Source organism: Megalopta genalis, chromosome 4 (assembly GCF_051020955.1).
Source record: "Megalopta genalis isolate 19385.01 chromosome 4, iyMegGena1_principal, whole genome shotgun sequence".
Taxonomy (NCBI): domain Eukaryota; kingdom Metazoa; phylum Arthropoda; class Insecta; order Hymenoptera; family Halictidae; genus Megalopta; species Megalopta genalis.
Window position 1 is genome coordinate 21,066,795 of NC_135016.1, and position 25,951 is coordinate 21,092,745.

Genomic DNA, 25,951 nt, shown 5'->3' on the forward strand with positions numbered 1-25,951 from the left:
GTTCGGTAGCGTCGCGGCGGACGAGCGGGCTGCTCGTTTTTCCGTCGTTACGATCGGCGAGCAGCGGGAATGCTAGCCCGACGACCGCCGTTTTCCCATCGCTGACAAAAATAATTGCTCGTAGGCTCGCGGCCGCGCCGTCGAAGATTGTGTCTGCAACACGGGCTACAATATTGCCTTCGTTAGGCGACCGTAAAAACTGAATCGATTTCCTCCGCGGTGATTGCCCCGATCTTTTCATTAACCTCCGGTGACGCCGCGTTGATTGCCGGAAATTCTTTCGACTGATAAGACCGCTGCGCACCGGCCCAGCTAATGGTCGCACACGCAAACGAGCTTATGACTCGGTCACCGGGCGTGGTGGTACTTTGTAGCACTGTCGAAGAACGAGGCAACCGCTTCGTCGGTTGAAACGAATCGTTTCTTTCAACCAGCTTCGCACCTTTCGATGGTCACTGAAGGACCAAATGACTGTAACACTTCAGGAATTAGATAATATCTTTGTCCCTAATGCGATTTGTGTCACCGACAGAGGTAATCTCTCGCCAATCTTTCACTCGTTATCGACGAGCGTACTTGTCGTGACACGACGAAAGGTTTGTCATTTCTTCGCGACGACTACGCTTCATTAGCTGCTCCCAACCATTGTTTCCTCGATTATCCAAGATTCTTGCGTTTCAATGATCGACGAAGCGCCTCGCCGGACCAGAGAAAGCTACAGTAATGTCTCCCTAACTGACGCTCAGATTGCGCACAAGAATGGACAATTTGGGAGAAGGAGATTCGATTGCCTTGTAGCCCGTTTTTATAGTCCTTGACAATTCGAAACTATAAAAACGAACCATCGTATCTTCTCTTCCCAAATTATCCATTTTTTTCTGGACAATCCGAGCGTCAATTAGGGAGACATTACTGTACTTCGTTGGCTCGGACGATCTTTCATCGTCCCATTAACCCTTTGCACTCGAGTGGCGACTCTGAGGCACCACTAATATTTATTATATCAGCTTTTAAGATAATTTTGATATTAACAGAGTTTACATTTGAAAAATTGTTAAGAGTGTAACTGTAGCGCGAGTCCCAAGAGTCAATTTTCATATATGCATAAAATGCATTTTCTCATATAAAATAGAAATACTATAAGTTAGAAAAATGATTTCATGTTTTCAGTTGAAATAGCTTCGAGTGCAAAGGATTAACCCATTGACTGCCACGCAAATTTAGCGCGTCTTGCTTTGGGTGCCACGGTTTTATTTGAAAGAAAAAAAAAAAAAAAAAACATGAAGTTTTACAAAATATAATAATATTAAGTTACCGATATAATATTGCAACGGCATTTACAGTATTTTTTTAATTGATAATGAATATGTTCTCTACAGTATATACATTTTTCATTCATCCGTTCTAATAGTTCCTAACTCAAACAGCCATTTGCAGCCAATCTAAACTTGCAGCACCCACTACGAGATATCTCGTAGCTAGCAGTTTTGGTACAAACGCTTACCACGAGATATCTCGTAGTTGGCAATAAATGGGTTAAGCGCGTTTGTCATGTATACACGTCGAACCAAATCACTATTACGGCGCGTTCGACGTGTTTACTCGTCGTTAATAACATAAAATTACCATTGACAATGAAAACTTGAAATTTTAATAAAATACAATAATATTGGTAATATATAATATAATAATAATGGTAATATATATATATATATATATATATATATATATATATATATATATATATATATATATATTACCAATATATAAATAATATATAAATAATATATATAATGGTAATATATGTATTACCATTATTATATATATATATTACCAATAGAACTGCTAAGTATTTTATACGGAGGGCGTGCTAGAAGATGTACCGTCTGTTCGAAAAATGGAATCCGTAAGGAGTCAAGATACTGGTGTAAGACCTGCTGCGAAGTGCCACTTTGTGTGGTACCGTGTTTCGAGAAATATCACACCGAATTCAAGTTGATATTCTTAACCCTTAGGGGACCAAAACTATTTATTTCCAGTTTACACACTGTCGGTCAATGGATTAACGGATCAAACACCGCCAAGTAATCAAGACAAATTCGAATCGAAGGGAGCTACGAAATGAAGATTCTTCTGTTCGCAAGTTGCGAGTCCGAGGATACGAAGATTGCCGGGAGATCCATATGGCGTACGCAACCAGCGATACGCAGTGGTGGTACCAGCTTGCAGGATAATCACTGGGCAGCGCGCGGGTCCGACAAGCGAATCGAGCATCGATGGTTGCAACGAGAGAGGGTGACGCGAAAATGGACTGAACGTTCGATCCGTAGGCCCCTTTGAAAAGCTTGCGAATAGAGGGGGAGGGGGGTGGATGGGGAACGAGGGTGAGGGACGGGGGGACATAATAAATATCGGGTAAGGACGAGATCAGGCGCTACTTACGCCGTCAGCGATAATGATGGGGTGTGTTCGGGCTGTTTGCTTAGCGAGCAGATTAGTGAATGAATCCACAGGTGGGCGCCATCCGTCACACTCTGAATCGGATCCAGCCTGGCTGGCTCCGCCTATTCACCGACTAGCATTCTTCCACACCAGGCTCGTCTCTCGGCAAGGTAACCGAGAGCGCCCCGCGATACACAAATTGCCAGCTCGTGGACCCGATTCAATCGACACGGCCAATTTGTCTCCTTTGTTCCCACGGGGCCTCTTGTTGCACCCTGCCCCCGGCTGCAGCTTCTTGCGGAGCGCTCTCTCTCTCTCTCTCTCTCTCTCTCTCTCTCGTTCCCTCTCCGGCAGGTACATACCAGGTATGTACCGCGTGAAACTTTACACCGTGATTTCGAGATTAATGCGGCACAGAGCGCCGGGATTACTGTCCGGAGCTTTTAAGGGAATGCACCGGATGCACCGACAATTGGGCCAATCTGTTGATCTATGCGACGCGCGACGCGTTGTCCGTTCAACCGTTCAACCGGACGAGAATTATTTAGAGGTGCGCAGAATAATTCGTCAAGCACCGTGCCAAATCAAGTTTGCAGCTTTAGAGGCAGGTTTTCGATATACGGGGTGTCCCAAAATTATGGTACTTGCAAGAAATGAGGAGCTTATTGCAATCCTCAGGTCATTTGAAGTAATTGTTTCCTTAGCGAAAATGCAATCCGGGAATTCGTTTGCGAGTTATTGAGGAAAAACAGTGACCAATGAGAGGCGAGAGCGACTAGCGCAAGGCGACCGAGCTCCCAACGAGCGGTGCAAACTTAGTTCTACTCATTGGCTCAGCTGTCTTGCGCCGCCTAGCGCTAGGCGAGCACGCCACTCATTGGTCGGTGTTTTTCGTTAATAACTCCTAAACGAAGCCGCGGATTGCATTTTCGCTAAGGAAAAAGCTGCTTCAAATGAGCTCAGGAACCCCTTATTTCCCGGAAATACCATAATTTTGGAACAGCCTGTATATTGATGTCAGAATTACCTTGATCGAATTATTTTTTTTAACCCTTTTAACCCTGTCACACTGGGTCAAAATGTTCCACATCTCTTTTCGTCAAAGCGAAATTAACGATTACAGTAATGTCTCCCTTACTGACGCTCAGATTGTCCACTAAATTGGATAATTTGGGAAGAGGAGATACGATTATTCGAGGCTCGTTTTTATGATTGTTGACAATTTATAACTACAAAAATAAACCGCAAGGCTCGAATAATCGTATCTCCTCTTCCCAAATTGTCCATTTTTGTGCGCAACCTGGGCGTCAATTAGAGAGACATTATTGTAATTGCATTCATTTGGAAGTGAGATATCGAGTTCTAGTCAAAGAAACGATGTTCTGGAACGTTCAAATTGTGTTCTCAAATTTTTGGATTTCGATGGCATCGCTTATGTTTGAGCGACAGTTGTTTGAAAATTGTGTCGAAGGTTGTCCCTGCGAGGGACATAATATTTAAAATTTTTTTTTTTGAGGCTCCTACGGCCAAAAATTTTGTTCTTCAGTTAGTTGCCTGCGGACGAGCGAGGTGTGTAGTTTGTGCCTACCGAACCATCGCCCGTAATATCAGTTAGCTTTATGTGTGTTTCCTGTTCCTTTTTTCAATAAAAACGATTATTTACGTTGCCTGTGAAAATTCAACAAATTGTATGACAGCGAAAGCGTTAAGTTCGCCGCACAGATAAAACGTTACGCAGACTCCGAGACGCGTGTACCAGGCGTTAACGAATTCGGCAGAAATGAAGAACCGTTCGCGATGACGGAAAGGCGAGCAGCGAATGAAAAAATAATGCGAGACAGAATGAAAAGGAGGTTAATGCATCATTAGATCCGAACGCATCTGCGCCTCCGAGCGTTCGCTTTGCACGGAAAGGGTACACCCACAATCTTCCCGCCTACCTGCAGCTGCTGACAGCGCTGATGTGGCACGAGACAGTTGCCTATGATATCCATCATCGCTCCTTCCGAGGATAATCGTTGGTCACGCCTATAACGAACGATGAAGAATATCGTACAAGAGAAGGATCATCCGCTGTTGGAATCAACCGTAACGGATGCTCGCAGGATGTCCACGAGGCGTCCGGGGGACGTCTCACTCACGACATTGTGCTGTGTCATTAATGCTTAAGCGTGTCCACGGCTTTGAAATACTAATTGAACGAGAGCTGATCACCGCGAAAGTGACGAGGTAGGAAATCAAACGCGTTGATTCTATTAATTCTGTTAACATTTTTACGGTGACCAGGGTAATGGAGCGGGTTATTGTAGGTTGACGAATTGCTGCGCCTTTGCTTTCTTTTCGGGCACAATTAACTTTATATTTATCGAATAAGACGTATTAAATATTTTGATATTGCTTCATTTCGTCTATCTTTCGATACGACAAATTTGTATTTATTCTCTTCTGTTTATCTTTTAATATGAAAATTTGATACATCTGATTCGAGAAATATGAAGTTAATTTTGCCCGAAAGCGAACCAAAAACACAGCAATTGCTCTCACCCCACAGTATTCGGCTCCGCTATCCTGAGTGTCACCGAAGTTTGTCACCTCGTCCTAGCAAAATAGAACATTAAATCGTCGATTTTATTCAAATAACGTGCAGCTGTTTTTGCTGCAAACGCACGAAGATCGTCGATGAAATTCTCCAGCAAAATCCAAGTGCGTGAAAAAATTGCGGCGCGCAAGAAAATTCAATATTTAATTGCAACGAGACGATGTTGTTATCGACAACACAGTGGAATCCGATAGCTAATTATAATTCATTAGGTAATGAAAGTTTGGAACCGAAGTGGTAGCTGTCATCACCGGGCCGAATGCAAACAAGGGGAGACTTGTTGCACGCGAAAGAGGTACGGCGGCCTATTTTCTACAACGTGGAGAAGGGCCCCGAAGGTACCGATATGATGGAGTGCTAAGGAGATTGGCGGACCACCGGAGTAATGTCCGCACTAATAGCAGTGATTACCCTGCCTTGTTGAGAATGAATCCGCCCGCTTCCTTCCAGACTGCCTGTTGTTCAGGTCCCTACCCTGTTTTGCCTTACGGTGCCCTGCCCACGAATTGATGGATGTTTACCAAACTATATAACTGCCTGTTCTCGGTGCAGCCTGGCCGTCGGCCATAAGCTACTATAACGTCGAATCCTGGCCGAAAGCCTCGATTAAATTTCGTGCACGTGATTCTCGGCCCGTTCTCGTAGCCCGGTCGTTTTGTGAAATAGAATCTAATGAACGCGATCGGGCAAACTGGTACCGATCAAGGAGACAAACTGGTTCTTCTGAGACCGCTTTACGAGACGTCGACGGAGAAATGGCATCAACTTGAGAAATCGACGATTTCTGTCGAACGGTTGACGAATCGGAACTGCGTTGGCTATAAAATTAACCCTTAGCGCTCCGAAGGCTCCGCAAAGGAGACATTCGTCATTTGCTCCGTAACTCCGAAGGCTCCGCTGCGGAGCCAAATGTTTTTAGCATAAGTTATCGTCGGCGTTAGCAATTGTTATCTATAGTTGAAACGTGCCAAGTCTGTACCGTTACGATTAAACCATTTTTTGACCTTTTCTATGGTTAGCAACATGGAGAAAAATAAATATTACGATGAGAATTTAGAGCCGAGCGATCCCGAAGACGTGTTTGATTTTGAAGAGTTAAAAGACATTGTGGAAGACAATGTTGGTTATGATTCTGACACTTCGAGTAGTGGCAGCGAAATTATACTACCGAAGAGACGAAGAATGAGAATTATTGAAAGCGAAAGCGAAGATTCGTTACAAGATTTAGACGAATGGCGCGATGTTACGGAAGAATTACATATTCCGGATAGAACACCTTTTAGCGTATTGCCACAGGTCGTTGGACCACAAGTTCCTACAAACATTGAACAGCCGATACAATATCTTAAATTATTTTTCACGGACGAATTGGTAAATGAAATTACAAAGGAAACCAACGATTACGCGGAAAATGTTCTAAACTTGAAAGAAATATTTAGTAACTCTATTTGGCAAAGTGGATACTGCGACACTTGTCCAAGTAAACCCAGAATGCACATGGGAGATTGTTACCAAAGATATCGCACCATGGTGAATTACAAAATTGAAAATTTATCTTTTATTTGCAATAGGAAAATGTATATTTATAAAATAAGTAAAATCGAACGCGTTCGCAAGGACGTGTGATCTTTTCCGCTCGAAATAAGACTTCCTTTATCTCAGGCGCTCCGCTCCAAAAATGTGCCGGAGTTGCTGGTAGGCAGTATTTGAGAAACGCGCGGAGCGCTATTGGTTAATAGATAGAGGAAGGAAAAGCAAAAAGATGGAGGACGAAGGGGCAGAGGCGACCGAGAGAACGAAGCAAATATCTCCTCAATAACTGCAAAACGGATATTTCTACAACCGAAGCCCCCAAGTTTAGTCTTTTAGGAATCTAAACTTTTCACTTGCGAACTGCACACTTCGATATTAAAGCGTCAGTTTTAGTGTATGTAAACCTCTGCAAACTAATATACGTATTAATATATACGTAAATGTATACATATAAGTGTATAAATGTATAATATACGTATTACTAATATACGTTTTTCTGCTATGTGTGGGTCGTCATAGTGTACGGCTATCCGCCGCCTTAACGCAAGCGTTGGCGACCTATGACCCGTTGGCCACCAAGCGACACATTTCACAATTTAACTGTTCTTATTACAATTTAACTGTCTTATTACAATCTAACTGTTCTTATTACAATCTAACTGTTCTTATTACAATACATTCGTTCTTATTACAATCATAATTACGATTTCGAATGTTCGCGTTCAAAGTTAGAAAGCACATTCTGATCATTATCTCAATAAAATTGATCCGACTCTTCGCTAAAAGACTGCCTTAGCATGACACGAATTCAACCACTGACCCGGAACGTCTTCTTAACAGTCACATTTCGCTTGCCACTTCGTTGCAGCCGTAGATGTTCTTCGCCCTAGGATTCCAAGAGAGATAGCACCGCGAACGGGCGAAGAACTGGTTCTTCCGTGTTCGGTTTCGCGAAAAATCGCAGCGGAGAAATAGCACCGATTAAATTGTTCGTCATTACTCTGGCACGGCTCGATACGCGCCGCGCGCACCGATGGGCGCACATAAGAAATGAAGACATCGGAGAAAATTCCAGGAAGGATAGAAAGAAAACGACAGGTCCGGCGCCAAAGATAGTTACTCGGCCATCAATCGGGCGCGCGAGCAGCGAACAAGAACTATCAATTATTGTCGCTCGTAATCCACGGAACTAGCGTGGCGCGATTGCGCTTTCGATGACTGTGTTTACGAAGAGCCGGGCCCCGCGCCGGATTTTTGTGCCGATGGTATCCGGCACCGGATAATTACAGTTGCATTATCGCCACGTCACCGCCGATATATCACGGCCGTTCTAACCATGCATATGCATCGCCGCGGAAGGGCATAATCGCATAACATTAAATCGGTACTCGTTCACGGTTACTTTCCCGCCTTCCCGCCATTTCTCTTCGGTCTCCTTAGAAGTGCACGCCCTCCGCGATCATTCGTTCCTACGTCTGCCGCTTTCTTTTCTTCTTGCGGCCCGAGCATAAAGCGCGTCCGCGCGAGCGAGCGCGAGTGCGCGCGCGCGCACGGCATACCGAGCGGAAACAATGAATTCGTACGAGGTATAATTACGATGATTGCACGTGTTCGCCCCGTTAATGAATCGCTTTAGCCGCGGGTGTATCTCCGCGCGGTGATCTCGTGGTTGCCGGACAGTAATGAGAGTAATACGAGAGGAGAACGTTGCGAGAAATGATGCATATTCGCGAGCCGGTTGAAAGGGTGCGCGCGATCCGCGAACGAAATGATCGAGGAGGCCGGTGGCCACTTTGCATGCGTGACGGTATCCTTGCGAGAAGGTTCTAATCAACCGTTGAACGGCTGTCAACCGTTGATAATCCTGTTGACCAGTCAATGAATACGATATCCGGCCGCCTTATCAATTCGGAGGGGAAAAAACTAATTCGCGGCCCGAGCGTTTTGCATACATCGATGAATAATCGTAGGAACTGGTTGGGAGACCACGCCCGGTAAAACGACCAGTTGGCGAAAAAGATGGATGTTGCAATGCGTGCGCTCAATTAACGATTAACCTTGCTCCGGGAAAGAGTGCTCGCTTGCGAAACTCGTTGCCCGCGGAATTTCCTAGTTCCCGGCAAGGATACCGAGGAAACCTAACGGCGTCACGTGTGCCCGTGCTCGAGACTTCGACGGCGTATGCTGCACAAGCGAGAATTACTGCACTCGTTGGCCGCGGGTAATTCTCATAATCATATCATGATCATGTCTCTAAAGGTCGTCGTGTCGCCCAAGGAAAGATTATGTATCAGAAGCAAAGAGGATCTTCTTCTCTTCCACCTGCCTTCTTCGTTTCTTGCGTCAGACCTTGTCCATATTGAACCCGCCGTAACCTTAGACTTATTTATAGACTTATTTTTTAGACTTTTAGACTTTCGACTTTTTATAGACTTATTTTTATAGACTTATTTTTATAGACTTATTTTTATAGACTTATTTTTCAGCAAAGATCGGTGAGAAATTTGTGCACCTGTGTCAGTCCAACGCTTTGATCCACGCGTGGGTGACGGAATTGTTCGCTCAGATTTGAAAATGGATTTTCACGCTAGTTTACTGTATAGTAATGTCTCTCTAATTGACGCTCAGATTGTCCACAAAAATGGACAATTTTGGAAGTGGAGATACGGTTGTTCGAGTTTTCGGTTCGTTTTTATAGTCACGAATTGCCAAGGTTACGGCAAGGTTATATCAAGGCTCGAATATCTTCTCAAAATGTTCAATTTTGTGCGCAATCTGAGCGTCAGTTAGGGAGACATTACTGTATCTTCCTAACTTTAACGAGAGACGCGAAACAAGTTCGCTTCTCAGTTTCGATTTGAAACTGATTTTAAATCAGATGCATTCATTTTACGATACTTTTTACGGTGGTCGCGTGACAGTCGAACTGTTGAGAGGCGAATCTTCTACTTTCTACTAACAACTCCCATTGTTTCTAACGCGATGCGGACGAACCGGCTACGAAATACAGTAATGTCTCCCTAACTGACGCACAGATTCCGCACATAAATGGACAATTTGGGAAGAGAAGATACGATTGTTCGAGCCTTGACATAACCTTGACAATTCGTAACTATAAAAACGAACCGCAAGGCTCGAATAATCGTATCTCCTTCTCCCAAATGGTCCACTTTTGGTGGACAATCTTAGCGTCAATTAGAGAGACATTACTGTAGACCGAAATTACGGAGCAGAAAAGAGAGTGCAATCATGGGAATCCAGAAATAGGCAGAGACTCGTCGAAGGGCGCACCGCGCGTTTTCCTATTAAGGTGATTGCTGGCGGGGAATAGCATTCTCTATCCATAAATCGAAAATCTCATCCGCGACATGATATATGGCCGGGCGTCTCGTCGCGGGCCAGCTGATAAACGATCGGATGTTCCTCGATTTTTCGCGATATTGTACTCCCGTTAATAGCATCTCGCCTTGCGAATGAGTATGCACGAGCGTACGGCACCGGACCACCTGTCCGGTGGGTCCGGGTTTCCCTCTTTCTCCGGCTCGGAGCTGCATCTTCTCCCGTGTCCTGCTCGCGCGGCCTCAGTATCCCGTGGGGATACCCGCAGCGTGCGTCTGCGATAGCTATACCGGCCTGGCTGGGAAGCTTTAGGCGCCAGCCGAGTTTCCATAAAAATGCGTGCCGGCCGCGCGACACGGCGAGTTTAATGTCCCCGCGCCGAGAGATCTACCCCTTTTCTCGAAAACGTCGCCCCGTTATATCTGCCAGCGAGACACGCTCGTCTCCGAAATACAATAATTTGTATTCAAACAGGCGTTCTTTTCCGCATATTTTAACCGGTGAATTTTAATACGGACGACGCGCCGTCGAGGCCGTCCACGGCCGATCGGGACTTTCCCGGACGGCGGAGGCTTCGACGACGCGAAACCGAACGAGGATCTGTCCCTGTCCTCTGTTCCCCGTTCTTGTTCTTGTTCAAACGATCGCAGGCTTGTAAATTAGGAGCGGCTGTCGCGGACGCGCGCTGATTAGCTGGCAACGGCAACAGTTTTTCGAGCCGTGGCTCGTGAACCGCCAGATAACGATTCGAGTTTAGGAGACCCGGCTCGATGTTGGATCACCGGACACACGCTCTTAGCCGTTTTTCATCGCGATCTCGATCACTGGGATTTCGTTTGCGATCTTCGTACCACTCGCGCCTTCTGTTCTTTTTTTCGTTTCTTTTCTTTTTCGAATAGTTTTCACATAATTTATAAGATTCATACGGGGAATGCCGCTCCAGGTTTGCCGTTCGTCTCCGATTCAGTTATTCCCCCTGCCGAGTCGTTTTTGGCTCCGTGCTTTCGCTATTACCGTATTCCTGCACCTCCTTTCAGGGGCCTCGAGGCTGTTTCTTGCATGTCCCGGGCTTCTTACGAGTTTTATCCCTTTCGAGTGACTCTTGGCAATCCCTAAACGGATCTGCTTCAGCCCCGACGTTATTTGTCTCAAGAAATAAGGAGGCGAGGGTCCGCGAACCAACCTTACGTTTCAGGCTACCTTTGGGCATCCATCTCTCAAGGAGGGAAACAGATTGCAACCACATATTTCAGTTACCGGATTTTTAGCTCTTCGGTCTTCGAGTTCTGGCCAGGCCCCGATGCTCGCGATGCCATACTCTTTATGCTGCGCTAACAAACGGAGGTCCCAGGTGCAGCTCCGACATTTTGATCAGCCTTCGCGCAATGGTGGAGCTTCGAATATTTGAGCTAAGTTTTTTCTATAAATGTCGTACTCACTTCTACTTCCATTATTAGGCGACACTTGTCGTAAAAACAAGCAAAGCAGAACAATTGAAATAGTTAGCTTTTTTAGACTAGCTTCGAATATTTTAGCTAAATTTTTTCTATAAATGTTGTACTCCCTTCTACTTCCATTATTAGGCGACTTTTGTCTTAAAAACCAAGCAAAGCAGAACAATTGAAATAGTTAGCTTTTTTAAGCTAGCTTCGAATATTTGAGCTAAGTTTTTTCTATAAATATCGTACTCACTTCTACTTCCATTATTAGGCGATACTTGTCGTTAAAACCAAGCAAAGCAGAACGATTGAAATAGTTAGCTTTTTTAGGCTAGCTTCGAATATTTGAGCTAAGTTTTTTCTATAAATGTTGTACTCCCTTCTACTTCCATTATTAGGCGATACTTGTCTTAAAAACCAAGCAAAAGCAGAACAATTGAAATAGTTAGCTTTTTTAGGCTAGCTTCGAATATTTGAGCTAAGTTTTTTCTATAAATGTCGTACTCACTTCTACTTCCATTATTAGGCGATACTTGTCGTAAAAACCAAGCAAAGCAGAACAATTGAAATAATTAGCTTTTTTAGGCTAGCTTCGCTGCAAATATGTCCGTTCGTCTCTCTCGGAAGTGGCGCAGATTGTAGGATCGAACGACGCTGAGATTTCAAGGATGAATAATTTGATCGGGAGAGAAACAGGTAGAACAGATGACTCGTTGAGAGAACAGAACCATCGTGGATCGGAAGATTCGACGAGCACATCGCAGGTAGAAACACGCTTAAAACTCGGAGGCGAGCGTTTCTTACAAAGTCGAACGGATGCCAGGCGTACCTGCGTAACGAGAGTATCGTGCGTGTCTGAAAGCACTGCAATTACCGGGCTAGCTGGTCTCACGAAGAGCACGCGAGCCACGAACAGGACCGTACGAGCAAGGTATAAAGCGACTTAATAACCGCGCAAACGTAGGATTTTAACAACAAACACTTCCCGCGTGTACGGGAACGTTTCGAAAACGAGACGCGCGACTCGATCTAATAGGCGAAATTAGCATTCTCTATCGCACAACCAGCGGCCGCGGACACGTGCGGGAATCGTCGTTCAGAAAATGACTTAATGGTTTTCTGGAATAAAACAGCCTCGGTGTGCTGTACTCTCTCAAGCTCGACTCGGTTATTATTGTCTCAACCCTCTGCGCCCGGCGAGTTTCTTCAAATCACCTGCCAGCAACTCGGAAACATTTACAAACTTGGCGAGTACGTGGTTGGTAACGATTCGAATAACATGTAAAAACAATACAATGTTGGGAATAATTACTCTATTCGAGGATAAGTTATTGCAACGAGTGTAATGTCTCCCTAATTGACGCTCGGATTGTGCACAAAAATGGACAATTTGGGAAGAGGAGATACGATTATTCGAGCTTTGTAGACTGTTCTAAACGAAGCCGCGAAATCCATTTTCGCTAAGGAAAAAATTACTTCAAATGACCTCGGGAACCCCTTATTTCTCGGAAATACCTTGATCGAATTATCTTTTTTTAACCCTTTTAACCCTGTCACACCGGGTCAGAATGTTCCACATCTTTTTTCGTCAAAGCGAAATTAACGATTACAGTAATGTCTCCCTTACTGACGCTCAGATTGTGCACAAAAATGGACAATTTGGGCAGAGAAGATACAATTATTCGAGGCTTGCGGTTCGTTTTTATAGTTACGAATTGTCAACAACTGTCTCCTCTTCCCAAATTGTCCATTTTCGTGGACAATCCGGGCGTCAATTAGAGAGACATTACTGTACCTGGTTTATTCAACCGAACGGTTTTTTAGTCTACGATTATGCGACGTTCTTTTTCCTACTGTCGCTCGTAGAACATGCTGACGCCTTTGGCCGAAAAAATCCAGGAACGCTCTCGCATATTTTATGCGCTCGTAACCAGAATAAGAAGATAAAATTGAAAACAGCAGACGAGATTGAACGAATTAATGGACGTTACCGTCTCGAACTCGTTGCAACGATTAAAGAGAGATCGAATTTTCTGAGCGTCTGTTTCCTGCGGTTGACGCGGAACATTCTGTTACGTTCGTTCACGCGTGAACTATAACTTAACGTTCCCAAAAAACAACAGTGGAATCATCGCCGTAATTGTTCGAACGACACGCCTGTGCCTGACCTGTGCGGAGAACGACCGCGCGAAGCAAATCCGGGAAAAAGGGAAATTACAGGGTCCGAGTGATCGAGTTGTCGATGGTTCGCCGAGGCTGCGGACGAGACTGATCAACGTTCACGGTACAGATTTATCAAGGGACAGTTTCGCGAGTAGTCGATGGACCGCGTTGAGACGAGCGAGGACAAACCGGACCGTGTTGGCACACGACAGCAGGAAAAGCCGAAAGCAGCCGAGTAACGAAAAATTCGTAGGAGCCGCGAAAGCGGCGAAGAGGAGAAAATAAGCGGCATCAATGGAGGAGGTTCGATTGTGTGGGGGGCAGGAGCGCGGCGCGGGGCCAGGGGGCCCGTAACAGTCCATTATTTGTTTTAGATATTAATGTTCCTCGTGGACGATCAATAATTTACCTCGGACGTAATCGCACGGTGTGCATCCTCTATCTCTAGCGCAGAACCCGTTGAAAGAGAGACCAGAGGGATGGAGGAGGACGCGGCCAGCCGAGAGAAAGGAGACCCGTGTAAACAATAAATCACGATAAATACGTTTGCCCGGACCATTATAAAAGCCGTGGCCCGGGGTGGGGGGAGGAATCGACGCGATCGGGAGGGGGGCAGGGGGGGAGCAGAAGGGGCGGCAAGAGAGTTCACCGATATGCAGTCCCTGGCCTGGGGCCACTCCCGACTCCCGACGCAGCCTTCCTCCACGGCCGCGCATTACGATCGCTTAAGTCTCGGCTCGACTATCGAGTGATCCATCGCCTACGAATTCGACGAAGCCTCCCGCCTACCCTCGGGACATCCTCGACTAATGAGCGTGTCTCGATCGTGAACCGACTAGTCTCTCCGTTTCCTTCTCTCTCGATCTTTCTCTCTCTCTCTCTCTCTCTTTCTATCTCTCTCGATCTCTCGCAGTCTCTCTCTCTCTTTCTCTCTCGATCTCTCGCAGTCTCTCTCTCTCTATCTCCCTCTCTCTCTACCTCTCTCGATCTCTCGCTCTCTCTCTCTCTCTCTCTATCTCCCTCTCTCTCTACCTCTCTCGATCTCTCGCTCTCTCTCTCTCTCTCTCTCTATCTCCCTCTCTCTCTACCTCTCTCGATCTCTCGCTCTCTCTCTCTCTCTCTCTATCTCTCAATCTCTCTCAATCTTTCGCAGTCTCTCTCTCTCCCTCTCTCTCTACCTCTCTCTCTTTTTCTCTTTCTCTACCTCTCTCTCTTTTTCTCTTTCTCTTCCTCTCTCTTTTTCTCTTTCTCTTCCTCTCTCTTTTTCTCTTTCTCTTCCTCTCTCTTTTTCTCTTTCTCTTCCTCTCTCTTTTTCTCTTTCTCTTCCTCTCTCTTTTTCTCTTTCTCTTTCTCTCTCTTTTTCTCTTTCCCTCTCTTTTTCCCTTTCTATTCCGCTTCCACGTCTCCCGTCCTCGCATGCTCCTTCCTCTTTTCTCCCTTTTTATCACTGTTCATCTTCCTCGCTGCTCGTTCCACCGCTCGGCCGCAGCCTATCCCTACGAACGGTCCCAGGTGCGTTCACCGTTTCTGTTTAAAAAGGATTCCAATTAAGAGGCCGAACGAGCTCGTGCTCCTATTCACGGCCAGCCCGAGATGAATCGGAGACGACAGGTGGACACGGCCGAGTTCTACGAGCTAGAATTTCGGACCGGGGACGATTCGGATCGGGTGAACGTCTTGGGAATCGTTGGACCTTCCTCTGGATCCGATTATCGTACTGAAGGAAGTTCGTTCGGAAGGTTCCTTCTCGCTCTGGGCGTTGTATCGTTCTGGTGGACCAACTGTACTTTGGGACTGGAAGGAAGAGATCCGATGTTGTGCAATTTCATTTTTGAACGCACGGTTCAACGAGCTGTGCTTCGATGGTTCAGAGCCGGTTACGAGAATGTTTGAACATTTAATAGGATTCGTGTGAACACTTCGGTGACAAAATTCATGCTGTCTATGCGATCGTGAAACACGTGTCTCAATCGATAGTGTAGAATAAGATAGAAAAGATAGGTAATACGCAGGGTGTCCCAAAAGTATGGTACTCCAGGGAAATTAGAGATTCCTGAGGTCATTCGAAGCAATTTTTTCCTTTACAAAATTTTTCCCCGAGGCACCGTTCACGAGTTATTAACGGAAAAACACTGGCCAATGAGAGGCGAGCTCGGCGGCCGCGCGGCGGCCATGCCGACGAGCGCGCGTAGGCCAGTTCCGCTTATTGGCTCGGCTGTCTAGCGCCAAGCTAGATTATTAATTCAAATTCAATTAATTTTCATTAAGTTTCAATATAATCAAGGTATTAGGTTGGGAACCATGAAACGGGCGTTTTTGTTTCAGCTACGACTGAGAGAGGTACATTGTAACGTGCGCTGAATATTTTTATTTATAAATTTCAAAGGTATTCTTCTCACTCATTTCGTAACATTTTTTATGTTGGTTTCCCATTTTTATTTTATTTTCCTCCGAAACCAGATGGAAACGAAACGCAATTTACATCTACTTTTCTTGTACGAGTTCAAATTGAATCATATATATATAGCGCAGCTCAAATTTCGAGAAACATTAATCACGCATTCGGAGATGGATCCGCTAATGAAAAAAATGCTCGATATTATATATATATATAACTATATTATATATATATAATATAGTTATAATTATAATAAATTAATTATATAACATTATATAATATATATATATATAATATAGTTATATATATATAATATCGAGCATTTTTATATATATATATTTTTGGAACCAATATCGAGCATTATTTTCATTTTTCATTTTTTTTCATATATATATATATAGGCTGAATATAATAAATAATGTGAAAAATTGCGCTCTTTGCTTTTATTTTTATTCAACGCCCGTTTCATAGTTTCCAGCCTAATCTCTACGTCTCTGTCGGAGGCATCGAAAATGCTAACGAGTATCGATGGAGGACGGAGAGAGAGAGAGAGAGAGAGAGAGAGAAGAGGCCGGGGGCCGGTAAGATTCGTCGTTTAATTTTCTCGTCTTTAACGAATCGGTTTCGCAGGATCCGCGGCGGTGGATTCGCGATTATCGGTCCATCTGTCCGTATTGAATCGTCCGGTGACGCATAAACAGGATGCCAGCGGTAGACGTGCGATAGTTACTAGATGGGAAAGCATGGTAGTTCGAATGCATTCCTGAGGAGAGCTGTCTGTTCACCTATGCCACCGATGTGTGGTTAGTACGTGGCGAAGGCGATGGAAGGCGATGCCAAAGAGAGACGGAGAAGTGGTTAGGTGGATACCGGGCCCCGCGGGGGGCTCATAATTGCCGACCCTGAAGATCGGCCGACCCCATGGGGCCCTTCCCTGTTTGTTTTATTCCCTAGTTATACAAACGCGAGATCTACGACCGATATATGATAATCGGGCCTCTGGTACTCCCAGGCCTTCTCTCTCGGTTCCCGTCCCTTATCTCGGGCCCTCTCTCTTTCCTTTTTCCTCGAGGATGACCACCTTCGCGAAACGTGACCACATTATGGACGCTGATAGACAAGGACACGTCCGAACCAATTCGGAGAGCCGTGCCGGCGGGGTCAATGTCGTGGAACCTTTCGTCACGTCTTCTCGCTTATGAGTCGCATTTATTCGAATTCCGTGCTGAACGGACGGAGCTTGTACGCCTCGTCGTGACCGACTAACAGCCTTCCGTCTCGATTGTCCTCCAATGGAAACGATGGTTTTTCGGTTTTGCTATTTCAATGCGTCTCGTCGAATGTGTCCATCTGTTCTCTCATTTGTTTACGATAATATTAGGGAAACGCATTCGTTGCCGGATTCCTCGTCGTTTTATACATTCCCAGTGCTTCACAATGCTTCGAAACATGCGTGACGAAGTGAAGGAATTCTCAGCGAATATAGCATGTCGCTCTTTTTAGCAACGAGAATTTACTTAATGCATTTATTTAATGAGGAAAGGCTGGAGACTCTTTTGCCCGAATATAAAAGGTGCTCTAATTCTACGCGTGGAATTATGACATAAGTCCAGAATTTGGACTTAAGCAACTATTCCAGATAATGCAATAGTCGCCATATTCATCGTGTAAAACACGCCCTCGTCTTATGTTAACGTGAAAGAAAATATACGCAATTTCAATTGATAAATAAAACAATTCCACTTAACACACTATACTCTAATTCTACTGTGCTCTTCTGTCCTCTAATTCTACGCGTGGTATAGTGAAATAAGTCCAGAATTTGGACTTAAGCAACTATTCCAGATAATGTAACTAATCTCGATATTGATCGTGTAAAACACGTCCTCGTCTTATGTTAACGTGAAAGAAAATATACGCAATTTCAATCGATAAATAAAACAACTACACTTAACACTATGTCGTCCGCAGATCTTAGATATGATTCTTTTGTTGCGTAGATTCTCGTTGGGGTGGTCGTGGCATATAATTACTCCCCACCCCTCATTCTGTACATATTTCTAAATCTGCGGTGCTTAGCGAAATCTGCAATTCTCTTTTTTATAGAAAACGAACACTGTCCGTGGTTTTATAAAGCCCGTTTTGCAACTTAGACTGCGAATCATATTTCATTTGAATGAAAGTCAGAAGAATGGAAAAATATCTTTCGATGAATACGAAATTCCTCGCGGTTAACACTATGCCGTCCGCAGATCTTAGATATGATTCTTTTGCTTGACGCCGGCATAATAGCTTGGAAATTTCAGATTTTAAAAAAAATTTCGAAGATGGCGGTAATATAAATTCCTAAAATTAAGATATGTCATCCAAGAATTTTCGTACTTAATTCTTAGTTAAATAAGCACAATGCTATAGTTAGCTTGCTGCCTTTTAACACCTAAGAAATATAGTTCAAATGTTATTTCAGTTTTTTAAAATGGCATCAAAGTGGTACCACCGGCATACAACAGATAGTTTCTGCATGGCACCAGCGTGATGTTAATAGCAATAGTGTTAATAGCAACTATTTCTGCACTTTAACTAATTTTCCATAATTTTGGATTTATACGCCATTCGTGAACCAAGAGGCAAAAGATGTTTACGAAGTTGGTGGCGCAACCGATCTCTTTCCTCGTCGCGCGATCACGCGTGAGAACGATTGCAAAGTTCACGATTTTTATTCGAACTGTTTATGGCCTCCCCTCGAGCCTCCTTTCGCAAGAAGAGCCCGCAAGAAACGGCTTCTCGCCACTGGCAATTTGTTTACGCGCGATCCTGTATTTCAGCGCTGGGTTGACATTATCTGCAGAACCACCATATTTCAAAGAGATAGCTCCGCGAACGCAACAAGTTGCTCCAAATGCATGTAATAGACGGTATCTAAACGCGGAGGAACTGGCACAGTGATTAATTATTAAGATTGCGTATGACGCGTGATAAATGCGAGCAAGGAAATGCAGCCGGCCACGTAAAAGGCCGGCTCGAATTCTAAATTCTCTTTCGCAACGTCAGAAAAAGTCACGCGCCGGTCTTGAGCGTACAATGTTCGCGAATTCGAGAGTTCTAACACGGGACGTTTATCGAACTTGCAGATCGTACTTTCTGAAACAGTGCTCTTGGACTTCGTTGCTTAACTAAATTTACGTCGGGCGTGCTGATGTCACCGAGTTAAATAATGTGATCGTCGATACTTGGAATTGTACTTACAATTATAACAACGTATATTTATGCGAGAATTATTATATATATTATTATTATAATATATATATATATATATTATTATATTATATATAATAATAATAATATATATTATATATTATTTATTATTATATATATAAAATAATATTATATAATTATATTATAATAATATTATATTATTACTATTATAATATATATTATTATATATATTTATGTCAGAATGCGGTCGATTATTAAGAAATTGACATTTTTCTGACAGCAGAATATAAACACGTTCAACTAGACTGCAGATTTTTTACGCGTTTCTAAAACAATTGAGTACATGAAATATATACATTAAGTGTCTCTCTTATTGACGCTCGGATTGTGCAGGAAAATGGACAATTTGGGGGAGACGAGGACAAGAGGAGATACGATTATTCGAGGCTTGCGGTACGTTTTTATAGTTACGAATTGTCGACAATTACAAGAACGAGCCGCGAGGCTCGAAATAATCGTATCTCCACTTCCCAAATTGTGAATTTTTGAGCGCAATCTGAGCGTCAGTTAGGGTGACATTACTGTATTATTAATCAATCTATTACACATTAAACACTTAGCTGCGTCGATCTATTTTTAAGACCAATTCTGTACGCGTTTTATCGATCACACTGGCTGCACTTTCCTCGTTGTTGCAAGTTGTTCTAGAATGATTCTAAAATGTGCGAAATCTATCAATACGTTTCACAAACATTTCAACCTAAATCGTAGGAGAAATATTCTTGTTGTACAATGTTAAATTGCCATTTCCTTGTGACTTGTATACGCGACGTCCACAGCTAAGAACTTAAAGAAGCAAACAAACTTTTATTTTACTTCGGTTCGTTGCAATCGAAGCAGAACGTTTTTATTTCGCAGTCTGCTAATCTTTCAGCTAATTCTTTTAACCTTTACTCATTTCTGCGAAATTCGCGAAGACGGGTAAAAAGCTGCGCGAGTGTCACCAGCACGCCCGACACGGATTAAAACGTTGATCGTGATGTGTCTGTGACTCACCTCGGCGTCGATCTTCTTGAACTCGGGGTCGTCCTCGTCTACCTCGAAGTAAAGTTCCGTGGACGTGACGGAGATAATTCCGGGAGCCACGATACCTGGCGCGATCAATTTTCCTTTCGTGCTGATGTTCACCGGGCCTGACAGAACACGACCTCGTTGTAGCGTTAAGTGTATTAGGGTTCGAACGATATACGGCATGCCGGCAAGTTCGCGTTCGGTAACGAAACTCGAAACGAAACGAAACGAAACGAGCGAAGAAGAAAGAAATTGAGGCGCACCTGTCAAGTCGTTGTCGAGGTCCCTGTCGTCCGACAACAGCTCGCTGTCGTCCATGAGATCCGCCGACTGCAATTGCTGCTGATGTGCACGCGAGGCTGCGAGATGCGCGTGAAACTCTTCACGCGCTTGGAGGATCGCATCCTCGGGTGCACCGTGCTCGAGGGCCGCTTTCAGCGTAGCTTCGGGATGGCTCGAGCCTAGTGGATTGTGCACGAAACGCTTGCGTCTACGTGCATCATCCTCCCAAGCATCTAGCTTCCAGTATTCGGCCAGTCTGCGTTTGCACAATTATCGCGTTCATTAACCGAAATGTTTCTTTTTCTCACTCGGCCGACCTCTTAACCCTTTGTCTTACGACTCATCTTGCCAGTGCCCATTTTCTGGTTAGTCGCACGGTTACCTGCTCGATCAGACGTCTAACGGTCGTATGCTTTCGTTTGTAAATCGCGGGGATTTCGCGATATACAGTCCCAAAAATGTCTCGCAATTCGAAAGTGGCGGGTTCCTCGGGTCATCCGAAGCAACTTTTTCCTTTACAAAAATTTTCTCCGAGGCACCGTTAACGAGTTATTAACGAAAAACAGTGACCAATGAGAGGCGAGATCAGCTGGCGCGAATTCCAGCTCAGCTGGCGCGAGGCGGCCGAGCCAATGAGCGGAACTGGGCTTCGTGCACTCGTTGGCTGGGCCGCCGCGCCCCAGCCGAGCTCGCCTCTTATTGGTCAGGGTCTTTTTGTTAATAACTCGTAAACGAAGCCTCGGAGAACATTTTTGTAAAGGAAGAAGCTGCTTCAAATGATCCGAGGAACCCGCCATTTCCGGATTGCGAGAGATAAAAATCTCTCAAAATCTCAAAAGGGACACCCTGTTTTGTGGACAAACTGAGCGTCAATTAGAGAAACATCACTGTATATCTTCATCGATTCAAGTAATGATAGATTGAAAGACATTTGTGATACAACGACTACAAACGTGATTAACGTATTTAATTGATTACTTTACAGACTGTTCTATGAGCTGGATCAAGAGTTTTGCAGACATCATAATGCAAAGAGTGAATAGGACCACCATCGAGTTTCATTGAAACGTTAAGCCTAAGAAATACAACTGCAGCCAGAATTGGGTAGCGTTTAAGTAAATGTTCATTGAAATTATCATTTAAATAAGAAATTATTCGTTATTTGGAAATTTAAGTGGAAGACGAAAATAATTCCTTATTATTTATGTAGATCTAAATAAATTATTTCAAATAATAAAACGTATTTCTTATTTATAAATATAATTTAATTTGTTACTTATTAAATCTCATTTAATTGCTTATTATATGTTCTTTTAGTCGGCATATATATATATATAACACGTCGTTGCCAGAAGATAATGGTCTTCGATCTTTTTAAGCGATTATCATTGAATTCACGAAGAAAGACGCAAGTCCTTCGATTATAATAAATGAAAATTAATATTTCACAATAAACGAAAAAAAGGAGCAATTACTTATATATCATTTGCTTTTCACCTAAATTCGACTAAAAAATGACGTTTTACTTGCAAACAATAATAAATAGGTAATTCGTGCAATCATTTAAATGATTGTTCTTAATTAAATAAGATATTTAATCAGCATTTGCAAACGAAGTATCAATTCCATCCGTAATTTATTATTTATCATTTTAAATCAAATTTGCCCAACTCCGACTTCAGCAGGAATCATTCGATCAAAGATTGAATCTGGCACGACAGTTTTCCTTACTTTGCAGCCATTGGATCCATGTATCCCCAAGCGCCATGTTTGTTCGACAGGATATTCCGGACCTTCTCCAGCAGCCTGCTGGCGATCACGTTGTCCCGTCTGCGTGCGGCGGTGATCAGATGGTCGCACATTCGCTCCTCTTCCCGTCGGTCGAGCAACGTTTGCGCGCACTGTGACTAAGAGAAAAATTATCGCGATAATTACCCGAAACAGCCGGCCGACTAACCGCGCCGGAAACTAAAATTGGCCTGGAACTCGAAAATGATCCGCGTACCTCGAAGTCGGCGTGCTTCAGGACGTCGTCCGCTCGCATCCGATTTAGGATGAATTCGGCCTCGTTGGCCACTCTGACTATATGATCCTTCATCGCGTGAGACAGCAACCTGCGCGCAACATAAACGTAAACTTTTACGATAGGAACGGGAATGTTTTCGCCGGGATCTCACCGACGCGGCGCGGCGCCGCGCGGCGTTTTAACAGCACGCCCTATAACTCTGTCGTTCTAACGATGATCATAATGAGCCTTCTTACCTTCCCTCGTTAATGAGCTCGATGAACGCGAGGCCCGCGTGTTTCTGCAAGGAGTTCTGCCATTCTTGGGAACAAAGTAGCATCACCAGCTCGACGACCGAGTTGCTGTTCTTGAAGGTGGTCAGGCCTAGCAATCAAGAGCCAAAGGGAATCGTTAAGAGGAGAGCTCGGGCGTATCGGGTGCCGGCCGAAGGTCGCCAGACGGACGAAAAAAGGATCGGTTGTTTAGGATCAGTTGTAAAATATACGGGGACACTGTTGGCGAACAAGTGAACGCGGGGCGGCGGAGCAGGCGGGAGGAGAGGGGGGAGGGGGGGGGGAGATCGTACCCGCGTGATTTATAAACAACGCTCCGAATGGATCGCTTCGAGCCTCGTTGAAAATAAAGCGCATCGATACGTGCCACGACCGTCATCCGCGACGTTCCACGAATATAAAATGTCCGCGAAGTGGCGCGGACGGGCCGCGCCGCGGGAATACCAATGCCAGCCGATTATCCGGAATACGCGTTCCATCTTCCTAAGCGAAACTATAAACTGACTAATTTGAATACCCTCGGCCGGGACGAGCCACGAGCGGGGAAAAGACAGGCACCGACCGGGAAGACGGGCCGGCAAAAGTGACGAAAATCACGGCGCGTCCTCACCGCGCATCCCGGTGTTCTCCGTCGGAATTTTATTTATCGCGCGGACGTATCTAAATTTCCGTCCGAACGTCCCATGCTTCTCCCATTTACTCGTTTTATTTCTCTATCTATTATCGCGTGCCTGTTTAATATTCGCTACAAGCGATTATAAACCCTTTGCAGCCGTGGCTTATGTTAATTCGAGAGAGCCGAAAAATATGTTTTCTCGTCTACGGTGTTTTACATTTTACACGATTCATCGCAAGCTACGCGCATGAAAATTAGCCTGTTGGCAAGCACGGTAATCGCAGTTTCAACGGTTTTACGAATACGCAAACGAATCTGGTACTGTCGCTGTTTCATTTTCAAGAATCGGGTATAGCGATTCTCGAACTCGCGTCGCTCGAGTGCAAAGGGTCGAACGACCGGCGATTACACTGTTATGTCTCCCTAACTGACGCTCGGATTGTGCACAAAGATGGACAATTTTGGAAGTGGAGATACGATTATTCGATCCTTTCGGTTGATTTTTATAGTTACGAATTTGTCAACAACTATGAAAACGAGCTGCAAGGCTCGAATAATCGTATCTCCTCTTCCAAAATCCTTCATTCTTGTTTACAGGTTAAAGGAAAGTCCGGGAGAATTCACTGTGTTTAGCGACGAGGTGCGCCAACTGGTCAAAGTATTTACTATAATTACAGTAATTCTCCCATAATTTTCGCGCTCAGGTTGCGCACTAAAAATGGACAATTGAGAAGAGGAGACACGATTATTCGAGCCTTGCGACTCCTTTTATAGTTGTTGACAATTCGTAACTATAAAAGCAAACCGCAAGGCTCGAATAATCGTATCTCCCCTTCCCGAATTGTCCATTTCTCTGGACAATCTGAGCGTCAATTAGAGAGACATTACTGTACTTTTGAACCGATCGGCGAGGCAACTGCGCCGGATGATCTCAGGTTGCTGGAAAGCGGAGCCGCGGTATCAATCGATCGATGGATCCGCCATGGGACACGCACCTTTTCCTTCCATCAGCAACTCCTGTCCGTGGGAGCCGACCAGCGTTTTCGACAAGAACGGGGCGAAATCGACCATGATCTCGCGCAGAAGAGGGCACACCGAGCCCAGCGCCATTTCCAGCTTCTGCGTGAGCGACGCCTCGCGAGACGGTGTCGGCACCGGCAGGTGATCCACCAACCCCTTGATCGGAAGTTCGTCGGGTCGGGGCGAGGCCGAGGTCACTACCAATCTGTCCGGCACGCGGACCACAGAGATCTCCGCCGACGGTTTCTCCCCGCGTTCCGCGTTCCCGAGCATCTCCTGCTCCAGGACGTTGCCCTCGCTGTCTTGGATGTCCCCTGCGCATCAGCATGTCAAGTGCTCGTATCAACTCGTTTGAAAACAGAAGGCTCGATGCTTTCACGGCAAAATCATTTCTAGATCGGCAAGATCATTTCTATTGGGTTGGCAACTAACTAATTGCCGGTTTCAGTTATAGATGTCTCTCACTCACATTTTTATGATATCCGTAAATGTTATATTATAAAATTATTATTATTATTATTATGTTATTTTTTATTATCCGTGAATGTTGGCAACTGGACAAATTGAATGCAGCGGTCAAGGAAAAGCGACCAAAATTGGTCGATCGTAAAATATCATTTTCCAGCAGGACAATGCTAGGCCGCACACGTCTTTGTCCACTCGGCAAAAATTGATGGATATCGGATGGGAATCGATGTTACACCCACCATATAGCCCCGATCTCGCGCCATCGGATTTCCACTTATTTCGATCCCTGGACAACTCCCTTCGTGGTAAAACTTTTAACGACGATGACGCTGTAAAATCTCACTTAACTCAGTTTTTGGCCGAAAAGGATCAGACTTTCTACGAGCGTGGAATTTTCAAGTTGTCGGAGAGAGATGGCAAAAGGTCATCGAACAAAATGGAAAATGCATTACAGATTAAACTTCGTTCCAAGTAAAAAGAATTTTTTATTTCATTGAACAAATCGGCAATTACTTAGTTTCCAACCCAATAGATTCAGCGAGTTTTATGACAAAAATGAACAATGCCGTTCCTGTTTGGTGCAATCGATGTATATAATTTGGATTTCGCATCTAGTAATTTCTTATGCAACAGTTGGAGCTTAATTTCGATTTTAATGAATTTCAAAGTTGTTCAAGCCGATTGAGACACACCGTATATCGACATTTTTCGATTCTTTTATCCTTCGCGCTGTTACAAATTGTTCCAACTCATTTTTGTCACACAAACGCATAAGTAAGTCTAGTTAGAACTTGGACAGAATTTATGTCATAGTTAAACCATCGATCTTCGTGGATTTTTGCTGTGTACAGAATTATTAAATAAAAAGAAACCTGTAACAAACATTAACACTCGAACGGCAGGGTCCATTAGGACCCAGACCGTAAATACTGTCATTTCGTTATCGCGATTCCGACGATTAATTTGAATTTCGACGCGTTCCGTTCGCGTCTATAAAGAATCTAACGCGCGCCTTAAAAAATTCGTCGAAAAAAAGATCGACAGGTAACGTTATAAGTAACGTTATA

The 25,951-nt window shown here is 44.4% G+C and overlaps 1 protein-coding gene and 1 long non-coding RNA gene across 20 annotated transcripts in view; one reads left to right on the top strand and one right to left on the bottom strand.

The window, feature by feature from the left end:
• rg (A kinase anchor protein rugose) overlaps positions 1-25,951 on the bottom strand; it is a 451,984-nt gene that overhangs the window by 113,892 nt on the left and 312,141 nt on the right. For all 19 annotated transcript variants that reach the window (XM_033467861.2, XM_033467852.2, XM_033467860.2 and 16 more), the window contains 6 exons: positions 24,392-24,730; positions 22,745-22,871; positions 22,488-22,596; positions 22,214-22,389; positions 20,464-20,738; positions 20,186-20,322 (listed from right to left, as the gene is read on the bottom strand). In XM_033467861.2, coding sequence (XP_033323752.2) covers positions 20,186-20,322; positions 20,464-20,738; positions 22,214-22,389; positions 22,488-22,596; positions 22,745-22,871; positions 24,392-24,730 — 1,163 coding nt within the window. The remainder of the gene's footprint in view (positions 1-20,185; positions 20,323-20,463; positions 20,739-22,213; positions 22,390-22,487; positions 22,597-22,744; positions 22,872-24,391; positions 24,731-25,951) is intronic.
• On the top strand, positions 20,732-21,721 carry LOC143259285 (uncharacterized). Its single transcript, XR_013033098.1, has 2 exons — positions 20,732-21,391; positions 21,468-21,721. It is a non-coding gene; the product is annotated as an uncharacterized LOC143259285 (long non-coding RNA).